General features: G+C 41.7%; 1 protein-coding gene across 2 annotated transcripts in view; it reads left to right on the top strand.

The window, feature by feature from the left end:
- GALNT17 (polypeptide N-acetylgalactosaminyltransferase 17) overlaps positions 1 to 12,653 on the top strand; it is a 581,607-nt gene that overhangs the window by 554,159 nt on the left and 14,795 nt on the right. For both annotated transcript variants that reach the window (XM_075336335.1, XM_075336337.1), the window contains one exon: positions 5,379 to 5,474. In XM_075336335.1, coding sequence (XP_075192450.1) covers positions 5,379 to 5,474 — 96 coding nt within the window. The remainder of the gene's footprint in view (positions 1 to 5,378; positions 5,475 to 12,653) is intronic.

The raw sequence follows: 12,653 nt of genomic DNA, 5'->3' as shown, positions 1-12,653 counted from the left end.
AAGGAGGCCACAAAATCGTTTAGTAAGTTTTATTTGTTTTATCAAAGCCACAACGCGTTTCGATATACACAATATCTTCGTCAGGTGAATATGATGAAGATATTGTGTATATCGAAACGCGTTGTGGCTTTGATAAAACAAATAAAACTTATTAAACAATTTTCTGGCCTCCTTAGCGCTCTATTAGACCATGGTTCACCTTTATTGATTATTCTCATCAGGGCTGTGGAATCGGTAAGCCAAACCTTCGACTCCAGCTCCTCAATTTCCCTGACTCCAAATCCCTCATACATGGCTCATATTTAATTGAAAAATTTAACACCAGACTTTTAATCATTATTATGATACAACATTCAAGCTATTTAGATTGAACATTAAATATATTTATTGGAATACAATTTTAGAACACAAAAAAACTTTAACAAATTGTAAATATGCAAAACACTATGCAGTAAGTGGGAAAAAAACAATTTTCAACAAAAATGTACTGAATACCATTTGTGCAGTCTATGAATTTGTTTTGAGAAGTAGTATGGCCTCAATCATATCCTCCATCATAGATGACCTCACATCTGATATAAATATTTTAAGGCCAGAAAACAAACTTCAACACTAACTTGGGTTGGTGGCAAAGTGTTAACCACATGGACAACATCTCTAACAATCTCAGGCTATAAAGGCATTGCCTCATGAACAGTCAGTTTTGTTGAACAGTTAAACTCTTCTATTTCTATGAGAGCAAGTGAAAATTTCGCTGAAATATCGTCAATCTGTTTGCTTTGGGACTGGAATATTTTCCTCTGCAGCAACGCCTTGCCTGCTCCATGTCATGCAAATACTTTTCAAAATTACACTGATTTGATAAGGCTGAAGATACGGCAGCAGTAGGCCTGGATGACACAATTCCTCCTGCTCTAAGCCATCCTGTAGCCGCTCATCCTAAGTGCAGTGTCTTTCTCTGTTTCTTTGAAGCAGCAATGCCATCTGCAATTAAATCTCCTCTTTGGGACAGGCAAAACAGCAAGTTTTTCTTCTCCTCAATAATGCCAAGAGTTAAATCCTCAGTTTGTAATTTTATAGTCACTATAAATGGTTGATGAAGCAATTCCTTTGATTCAGCCAGCTTGTGTCTGTTGACATTCATTTAGTGTTACCTGATGCTTGACCAGTCTACAAGAAGGGATTTCAATTCAAGCAATTGCTCGATCACTAAACAAGTGCTGCCCCACTGAGTGGCTTGATCGACAATTGCTCCTTTTCCTGCACATCTCTTCAAGATGGAAACAATTTTAGTGGTTCTTACAGCAATAAAAAATTTCCTAACTTAGCCAATCAGAGTTCCAGCATATCCCTCTTGCAGACTATCTCTTATTGCCGGCTGCAGCATGTGCACAATACAGCACATGTCATGAATAGGAGAGAAATGAAGCAGCTTCAATAAATCATCTACTTCTAAAGTATTATTTTTTTGTTTTCTGTAGTAATATCTGCTTGTTGATCAGTTACAGGAACAGTACTGTGGCCTTCCATCTCAAACATACTGAATCTGAAGGGTTTTTTTTTCTAGCTGCTGTTCACGTTCATTATTCTCATTCATAAGTTTCATTGTACTTATCATGTCTGAAGTGTCAGTTATAATAGCGAGAATCTGTTCTAGAATTTCTGAGATGAGTTCAGGCATTCCTTCCTTCCCAGTGTGGTTTTACCCTTATCTGTAGAGGAGGAGCTTTACTACTTATAATGTACGTAAAGTGCAGCACAGAGTCATCTCAACTAACAGCCTAGATCCTTTGATCAGGAATAGAACAGACACTTATTGGACATTTCATAACGTTCCCAAATTCTTATGAAAAATATTCATAACATACTGCATTGAACTACTATACCCAATTTATTATATGTTTTATGAGTTGATCCATTTTATACCGATTCCGACTCCACCAAAATGGACATAGACTCCGACTCCATAACTCCGACTCCAACTCCGCAGTTTTGGTTCTAAGAGCCATAATTTTTTGAATTTTCTTTGAACATATCTGTATGAGAGTTTATTTTTTGTTGAACGAGTTGTAGTTTTGAATGATACCATTCATTTTATAATATAATGTACTGAAAAAACCTCAAGGTTTTGAAGTTGAGTGAAATTGTGATAAAAAAATTGCAATTTCCCCATATTGGGGGGGGGTGTTGTTTTTATGATGTTCATATGGCGTAAAATGCAGGTCAGTAAAATTACAGGGACACCAAAATCATGTTTTTTATAAATATTTTAGTGGTTAAAAAAATAGCTGTGTCACCATTTTTTGACACCCATATGTTATTTATTTTTTCCGTCAAAATCCAACTAAAAGTTGCACACCCACAAGTGGCTGACACATCCAAAACAATAGAATGATCAATATGCTTTTTTTTCTTTTAAATAAATTGGTGAACCAGGAAAAAAGTCAGGGAGTATTTGTTTCTTAAATAATTTGTGTGTTTTTTCTAATTACATCTATTGGGTTAATAATGGGGGTGTCTGATAGACACCTCTTCATTACTAAAACCAGAGCTTGATGCCAGCTGACAATACAAAGCTGACATCAACCCCAAATGCCATTACCATAATTGACACCATACCAGGGCATTTGGGAACAGCTGAGGTGAAACGCCAGAATTGGTGCATCTAATGTAATGTGCCACTTCTAGGGCAGCTGCGGACTGGTATTTTTAGGATGGGAAGGGTACAATAACCATTAATAATATCATCTCACAGCTGTCTGTTTTACATTTGGCAGTTATCAAAAATAGATGGGACCCCGCGTCATAGTTTTAATTATTTAGTTATGAAGTTAATCAAGCCTAAAATCTCTTTAATGTAACGTTAAAGGCACTAAAGGGTGCAAGTTTAAAATATGTAGCGGGGTTATGAAATAATATATCTGCAGGATATCTATTTTATCTACCAATTCTGTCTTTCTATCTATCGTTCTATATATCTATTCATTTATTTATTTATGAATTATCTATCTTTTATCTATCTTTCTATCTATCTATCTATCTATCTATATCTAAGATTGTTTTAGTCATCATACAACAAGCTTAAAATTACATTGCCAACTGTGGCAAGACTTGAAAATTGCTTTTCACAGACTCTCTTCATCCAATGTCACTGAGCTAGAGCTATTTTGCAAAGAAGAATGGACAACAATTTCAGCCTCTACATGTGCAAAGCTGGTAGAAACATACCCAAAAAGACTAGCAGCAGTAATTGCAGCGAAAGATGGTCATACAAAGTATCGACTCAAATTGGCTGAATACAAATTCATGTCATAATTTTCAGACTTATATTTTTAAAATATTTAGAAAACCATGTATCATTTAATTTACAGTTCACAGATACTGTACTTGCTACATACTTTAATATTGGTATATCACATAAAATCCCAATAAAATACATTTAACGGGGCTTTGTCAGTACAGAATGACTGTTCAAACCAATAAAGCACACAGTACATCATGGCGGGAACAAATATAATTATTAAACACTTATTATATTGTTATATTTATTAAGTAATTATGACTTAATTATTTAAATACAACTTTCCACCTGCTTGTTTTCCCTCAATTTTCACCGTCCCCTCTTCTTTGATTGATAGCTTTGGCTACATAGATCCAGAGAAGGGTAGTGATAGGTGGAAACAAGCAGGAGTGAAGGTGTATTTAAATGTCTGCCCCCCCCCCCATGATGTATGAGCGCCTGTACTTGGTTTGAGCAGTCATTCTGTGCTGACAGAGTCCCTTTAAAGGGAACCTGTCATCAGATTTGGGGCCTATAAGCTGCGGCCACCACCAGTGGGCTCTTATGTACAGCATTCTAACATGCTGTATATAAGAACCCAGGCCGCTGTGTAGAGCATAAAAAATGACTTGATAATACTTATCTAAATGGTCGCTGCGGTGGAGTTGGGCCATATGGGCGTCTCCATTTCTCTGGTGCCGGCGCCTCCTCTTTTGGCCATCATCATCCTCCTTCTGAAGCCTGTGTGCATGATGCATCCTACGTCATGCACAGTCGCCAGTCCCATGCAGGCGCAGTACAATGCTTTGATCTGCCCTGCTCAGAGCAGATCAAAGTGCGCCTGTGCAGGACCTCAGTTCCGATGAGTGTGGATGACGCAGGATGTGTCATGCACACAGGCTTCGGAAGAAGGATGACAAAGATGGCCGAAAGAGGAGGCGCCGGCACCGGAGAATGGAGACGCCCATATGACCCAACTCCACCACAGCGACCATTTAGTTAAGTATTATAAAGTTGTTTTTACGTTCTACATAGTGGCCTGGGCTCTTATATACAGCATGTTAGAATGCTGTGTATAAGAGCCCAATGGTGGTGGCCGCAGCTTATAGGCCCCAAATCTGGTGACAGGTTCCCTTTAAGTTTGTGGGTGTAACATGAAAAAATGTGTAGATTAAACAAGTCAAAATATATTTCACTCGTCTGTTCACATTTTAATTTTTGACATATTTGTTAATTTATTCACTGATATTCCTTTGCTAAATAAGAATATTGTAGTTGAAATGTGCTGAGCAAAGTTGTAGATTTAGGCCGGTGTCCCACTAGCAATTGCCTCGAGTGTATATCGCGCGAGTTTCGCGGTGCATCACTCGTCATGGACTCACACTGCTCACAGAAGCGAGCTGGTTGCATGCATCTCTATGAGTTCGTGATGGATGATGCACCACGAAACGCGAGCGGGATACACGAGAGGCAATCGCAAGTGGGACACCGGCCTTATAACTAATCTCTCAGGGTGCTTGAGTAGCTAGAATTTCTGGCATAAAGTGCAGAAAATTTTGGCAAAATGGCAAATAATCTTTGTGCAGCTCAATAGACATGTTAGATGTATTTTATAGCTGGCAACTTTAAATGAATATTTTTCTAAATATTTTTCAAGAATTCTTTGGTAGGAGCTAAAACAAAAACACAAAACTAAATTTGGTATATGACATTTACACCATATTTTTCGTGAAGGATAATATTGTACCATAATTCTAGCAAATATTCAATTAAATCTTCCCTCTTTCAAATCCTATCAAATGCAATTTCTTCATTTTGTGGCAATGTAGCAGATAATCTACATAGAGATAAGGATTTCCTTTTTGCAAAATATTTTGTTTTTTAGACCCTTTACATAAATAGACAAGAATTTGATAGTTTCTTTGCTTCTTTTACAACTATTGAGCATCAACAAAGCAGTTAGATACATGCTAAGAAATGGAACGTTATTTTGAAGGGCATTGTTCCGTTTCAGCACTGCCTGAGCGATCTTTCGACAGACTTCAAAATGTTCTTTAAAGTATAAAAAATAAAAAACTTAGTGTTTTTCTTTCCACAGCTGCGAAACAACAAAGCTAAAGATGTTTGTCTAGACCAAGGCCCACAGGAGAATCACACAGCTATAATGTATCCGTGCCATGGATGGGGCCCTCAGGTTAGATCTCTTTCTATTTGTTTTATGCTTCATGGTTCATCAGTTAGAATCACATATAGATGATTATAAAGATTTACACAATTGAGCAGTAATAGTTTGGTTATTCTGGAATAATGAACTTGTGGTAATTGCATTACTTTGGGGCTTGTTTATCAAGCATAAATATCCATAAAACCACTGAAGTGATATTATTCCTGACTTTTGCCGGCAAATCTAATTATCAAATGCATCTGCAGCAGATTCATTAGCCTAAATATAATATAATTGAAGAACATTCCCGATTTGGAAGGAAAATAAGTATAAAAAGTTAGTGTACATACATACCTTAGTTAAGGTCATATGTTTCGTGTATAATTTTAAATATATTTAGATTTTTCCATTATCCTCATGTTTGATTAATCAGTTACTAGACATATATTTTACATAAATTTAATTTGGTGTAATTTTTTAAAAGTAGTATTAATATGAAATACGGTAGTGCTGTGGGCTTGCACATTTTCTGTTATGGAGAATAGCATTTATATCTGGTGTATTCTAGTCTTAAGCCTGCTTTACATGTTGCAATTTCGCATACGATATCGTATGCGATTTGCAACGCCCCCATCGTATGTGTGGCACGTTCAATTTGTTGAATATGCCGCACAAACGATTAACCCCCATCACACATACTTACCTTCCATATGACCTCGATGTGGACGTCAAACGTCCACTTCCTGGAGTGGGAGGGACATTCGGCGTCACATCGACGTCACGCGGCAGCCGGCCAATAGAAGCGGAGAGGCGGAGCTGAGCGGGACGTAAACATCCCGCCCACCTCCTTCCTTCCGCATAGAGGACAGGGAGCCGCAGGACGCTGGTAAGATCTGTTCATCGTTCCCGGGGTGTCACACACTGCAATGTGTGCTACCCCGGGTACGATCTGGCGTGCAATTCTAGAGAAAGGTACGATGTGTATGCGATGAACGTTTTACCGTCACACACTGCAATATACCTTACGATGCCGGATGTGCGTCACTTACGATGTGACTCCGCCGACACAATGTAAGATACATTGCAGCGTGTAAAGCGGTGCTTTATAGAACGTGGCCACTGGACTATGAGGCATCTAATTCATTAAAAGGCATATCCACTTAATAAATTAGTGGCATCTTAAAGTGCCATGTATCTCTTTCAGAAATGTCTTCTAGTCACAAAATGGAGTACATTTCTGGAGTGAGTTATTTTATTCCACAAATGTGGTATAACTTGCAATGAATTTGATAGGTGGACTGTTAAGATCTATGACAAGGACATAGATAGTCTACCCACAGAGCTTGTTTTAATTGAAAGGGTGTATTACCAGTGTGAAGCATGTAATGATTGGCAGGATGCTCTCCTGATCTCATTACATAGCTGATTGTGGTTATAAAACAGTATAGCAGAGCCAAATGTTGTCTCATTACCAACATACCGTATTGTTTGGACTATAAGACGCACTTTTTTCCCCCCAAATGTTGGAGGAAAGTGGGGGGTGAATCTTATAGTCTGAATATGGCTGCAGGGAATGAGGGTGCTGCGGTGGAATGGGTCATCGGGGGCACGAGCAGGCTGTAGCAGCACCTACCGTGACCACGTGGGCCCACTCATTTCATATGCACGCCCATCCTCCCGCCCATCATCTCTCAGCGCTGACGCTGGTGCTGACAGGTGGGCGGGATGATGGGCGGGGGGTGCGCGCATAATTAACAGCCGGCCTCGTGATCACCCCTGGCAACTACAGCCTGGAGTGATCATGTGCTGCTGTATTTACTGCTCCCCGCGCATCATCATCAGCGCGGGGTGCAGTGAATCAGTATACTCACCCGCCATCTGATCTATGTAAAAAGCGATGAGCACAGCGATGACGTCGTCCCTGTGCGCAGCGCTAATGTCCACACCAATCAGCTGACAGGCAGACAGGAGGAGATCGCGATGCTGCAGAAAACTGTGATGGCTCCACACTCCAGCGGCGCTGCTACCGGCACTGACAGGAGGAGGAGCGATGCTGCATGGAGCGAGGAAAGATGAGTATAAACATTTATTTTTTTGTGTGCCACAGGTTACAGGCCATATACCAGGATGGGGATATATAGCAGCATGCGGCCATATACCAGGATGGATGGGGGTATATACCAGGATGGATGGGGGTATATAGCAGGATGGATGGGGGTATAAAGCAGGACGGATTGAGGTATATAGCAGGATGGATGGGGGTATATAGCAGGATGGATGGGAGTATATAGCAGGATAGATGGGGTTATATAGTAGGATGGATGGGGGTATATAGCAGGACGGATTGGGGTATATAGCAGGATGGGGGTATATAGCAGGATGGGGGTATATAGCACGATGGGGGTATATAGCACGATGTCAGTATATAGCAGGATGGCGGTATATAGCAGGATAAGGGCATATACCAGGATGGCACTATGTAGCAGGATGGGGGCTATACCATGATGGCGGTATATAGCAGGATGGGAATATATACCATGATGGCGGTATATAGCAGGATGGGAATATATACAAGGATGGGATACATATATATAAGGATGGGGATCATATACAAGGCAGGAGGATCATTACCAGAGAATTTGGGGACATTACCCCCATAACAGTGTCAGTAGCAGATCCTCGCCCCATAACAGTGTGTCATGACCACATTTTTTGCTTAAAATTTTATTTTCCTATTTTCCTTCTCTAAAACCAGGGTGCGTCTTATAGTCCGGTGTGTCTTATAGTCCGAAAAAAACGGTATGTGCAGCTGCTCTTTTCCTCTCTTAGTCCTTTGAGCTCTGCTGCAGAACTGTGCCTGATTACTACTAATACTTCATCAGCTTCCATTTCAAAGGCAGTCTATGGCCAATATGAAAGAAGGGGCAGAGCAGCTGAGCTTACAGCACAGCTACAACTGGAGATGTGTTTGTATATAGTCAAAGTTCAGCTCTGCTATTTTGTTTTAGTTACAATCACATATAGCTTTGCAGTTGGATCAGAAGAGCATACTGTTAATTATTAAATGTATCACACTGGTAAGGCCCCTTTTCATTTAAAGGGAAGGTGTCACTTTTTTAATGTTTGTATTTTTTTCCCAATATTTATTTAGTTTTAATTTAATTCTTTTTTTACTAAAACACTGGGGGATGCCATCTTGGAGTAATGACAGTTTCTCATCTCAAATACAGCAGCTCCCTGTGCATTGGGTCTGATAGTCACACTCCGACCCTATATTTTACACTAAGAGATCCCTGCTGTGAGCTGGACATGCCAGCTGGGTTGTCCGGATCACACCTCTGAGAGGAGCCTGCCGCCATCTTTGTGTAGTCCACAGCATATGCTGTGTACTGCACTTTCCCCGTCACCCACTCAGGATGGGGTGAGTACCGGTGTCGGGCTTCAGTGATTGCGCCCTAACTGATCCTGGTGTGCTGCTCTCCCCACCACCACTCCCACCCCCACTCCACTGCTCCCCCACTCCACCACTCACCTCCTCTCCACCGCCGCTCACCCCCCTCACCCACACGTGCTCACCTCAGGCTTCCACTCCTAGTAGCTCCTCACTGCTCTGTGCTATGATTGCTGACAGGAGGAACAGGCACCAAGCTGACAGGAGAGGCTGTCAAGGGGGAGGTCTGAGGTGAGTGCATGCGGCTGGGAGTGGTGATCACGACATGACATCTATAGTGCAGTGCAAAAGCTCAGGCTGCAGATCACCCTTCCTCACAGCATGTCACCAGGGACCTCCGATTCTGGGCGACAGCTACTCTTATCAGCCTGGAGTCTTGGTAGTTCCTCCTCTCAGTGCTCAAAGCACAGTTTATGGGTGCAGAGTATATGGGGGTAGAGTATATATGGGGCAGAGTATATGGGGGCACAGTATATGAGGGCACAGGAATATGAGGAAGAGTATATGGGGCATATTATACAGTGGGACACTATGACAGCTGTCCTCGGTGACACTTTAGGCATATTAGGATCACTTTGCAGTCACCAAAAAAATGGCTCCACACTGTGTCCCTAAATTTCATTCTCCCTTATCCTTTTAGAAACACCCAGAAGTGGAGGGGGAGCGGTGACATCACACACGGGAGAGCAGATTCCACACACTTTGCTGCAGTTGTAATGTGAGTTAGTTGTACAGTAGGATTTCCGCAGCTGCTCCACCTTGTGTTTAAGAGTTGAAAATATCAAACTTTTAAAATATTGTTTTTATGTTTTGATCAATTAAAAACAAATAATCATATTTTCACAAAATATTAAAACATTAATACTTTACATTTTTTTCAGTTATTGAATTTATTTCTTTTTTTATCGACACCTTCCCTTTAAAACAAGGTGTGGATGAAGATTTTCAACTAGATTATATCATGCCCATGGAACTTAATAGCTCATTTAGATATTAAGAAAAATGTGCTTTTCTATAGAAGAAGACATCGGTTCGCAGATATATAGCTATCATTTTATTCGTCGTTCTATCAACTGCATGCAGACTTAAGCGGGCTTTGCACGCTGCAACATCGCTACCGATATATCGTCGGGGTCACGTTGGTAGTGACGCACATCCGGCGCCGGTAGTGAGATCACAGCGTGTGACGCAAATGAGCGACGATCAATGAGCGCAAATACGTGCGATATCGTAGCTCGTCACGTCGCTCATTTCCATAATATCGCTACAGCGACAGTACGATGTTGTTTGTCGCTCCAGCAGCATCACACATCGCTGTGTGTGACGCCGCTGGAAAGACAAACATCTCCTTACCTGCCTCCACCGGAAAAGGAGGAAGGAAGGAGGTGGGCTGGAGATTCCGGCCGCTCATCTCCTCCCCTCCTTTTCTATTGGGCGGCGGTTCAGTGACGCAGCTGTGACGTCACTGTGACACTGAACGAACCGCCCCCTTAGAAAGGAAGCGGATCGCCGGTCACAGCGATGTTGCAGGGCAGGTAAGTGCGTGTGACACTGCCGTAGCGATGATGTTCGCTACGGCAGCGATCAACACATATCGGCCGTACGACGGGGGCGGGTGCTATCGCGCTCGGCATCACTAGCATCGGCTAGTGCTGTCGCAGCGTGTAAAACCTGCTTTAGGATGGTTGATCCTACTGACAGATTCCCAATTAATCAAGAATTTGGCACAAAAATAAAAACAGCATTAAAAACTGAAAAAAAATTATAAAAACAACTGCAAATGCAATAAGTAATTGTGCCCAGTTCTTTCTATTTACAATCAGCTTGTTCACAAAATAAAGCTGAGCACTTGTATGTATTAACCCAATGTGTGACCCATGTTTTCAGATATTTTCAGATAGGTTTTTGTAATGATCAGAATATTTTGGCAAAAATTAATCTTATTTACTCCTGAATGTACATTTCCTTAATACTAATCCCCCATCTCTCCTGCCAATTTGGAACTACCATTTTCAGAAAGGCTTAAAAACCTATGGTCACAAGGCACTTTTTTTTGCCACATTTGAACACACAACTTTATGGCATATTTTAGCATTTTAGCTGGGTCACTCTATACAAGCTTTGTATATACATACACAGATTCAGCTCTCCAAAGCTTTTCTTATATTTGTTTGTGGCAAGATTAAACAAGAGGTTTAAATCCCTGAACATCTTCTGCTGTTATTGTAAATGGTAATCAATTTCTCAGTAATTATATATTGGACACAATGAGTAATTCCGTTTTTTTTTTTTGTTTTTGTCTTTTTAAATGGTATAAAGCACATTTGATTATGATTTGCTTATCTGATAGACCAGAACAGAAACATGCAAAAGATATGAAATACCATGAAGACATTCTATTAAACTGATTTAAAGGGGTATTCCCATCTCCAAGATCCTATCTCAATATGTAGTAGGTGTAATAATAATAATAATAGCAAATATCTCCAAATAGAAATGTAGTATAGTTCTCCTGATTCATGGTCGTACCCAGGATCAAAACTAGGGGTGGGGGGGAGCAAGCCATGGTCATTCAGGTTGTGAAATATTAGAACTCAAAAGTTGAATGAAACGAAAATCTCTCTGCGCCCCTCCCCCCCACACACACAATACAATACACCCGCATCACCCACTACACACACACACACACACACACACACACACACACACACACACACAATACAATGCACCCCCCATCACCTCCTACACACACACACACTCGCACACAATACATTGCACCCCCATTACCCTCACACACACACACACACACACAATACAATGCACCCCCCATCACCCACTACACACACACACACATACACACTCACACACACAATACATTGCACCCCCATTACCCCCTCCCCACACACATAATACAATGCACCTCTCATCACCCCCTACACACACAATACAATGCACCCCTCATCACCCCCCCTACACACACACACACACAAACACACACAATACAATGCAACCCCCATTACCCCCAACACACAATACAATGAACCCTCCATTACCCCTCCCTAGACATAATACAATGCAACCCCCATTACACCCCCCACACAATACAATGCACCCCCCATTACCCCTCCCCCCCACACACACACAATACGATGCACCCCCAATTATCCCCTCCCCACACACAATACAATGCACCCCCCATTACCCCCTCCCCACAGACACATAATACAATGCACCCCCCATTACCCCTCCCCCCACAAACAATACAATGCACCCTCCATTATCCCACCCCCACACAATACAATGCACCCTTCATTACCCCCTCTCAGACATAATACAATGCACCCCCTACACACATAAATTACACTACCCCATCACTACACACTCCTGCCTCCCTCGGAATACAATACTCCCCTTCTGCCTGTCACAAAGCTGTGTGCCTTCACAAATGTTCCCCGTTATGTGTCCTCAGCCCCTCCCCACTCATCTATATTAATTAAACTTGTCTCTTCGGCTCCTCCATGGAGCGCTTTCCACTTCCTGATGCATCCAATGTGGCGCCCACAGCACTGTGATGACGTCAGCAAGGTGCTGATCTCATCACGTTGCTGAACGTCGGGGGCGGGGCCCAGTCCCGACGCGCTGTTCAAATGTATTTACGTCTGAAAGACGCAAATACATTTGAATAGGAACGGAAAGAGGAAGCTGCGATCACCGGCACTTCCACCACTGCACTTCTTAGCAGTGTGTGCATGCCGGGC

This window comes from Anomaloglossus baeobatrachus, chromosome 2, assembly GCF_048569485.1.
Source record: "Anomaloglossus baeobatrachus isolate aAnoBae1 chromosome 2, aAnoBae1.hap1, whole genome shotgun sequence".
Lineage (NCBI taxonomy): Eukaryota > Metazoa > Chordata > Amphibia > Anura > Aromobatidae > Anomaloglossus > Anomaloglossus baeobatrachus.
This window is presented reverse-complemented; position numbering and strand designations above follow the sequence as displayed.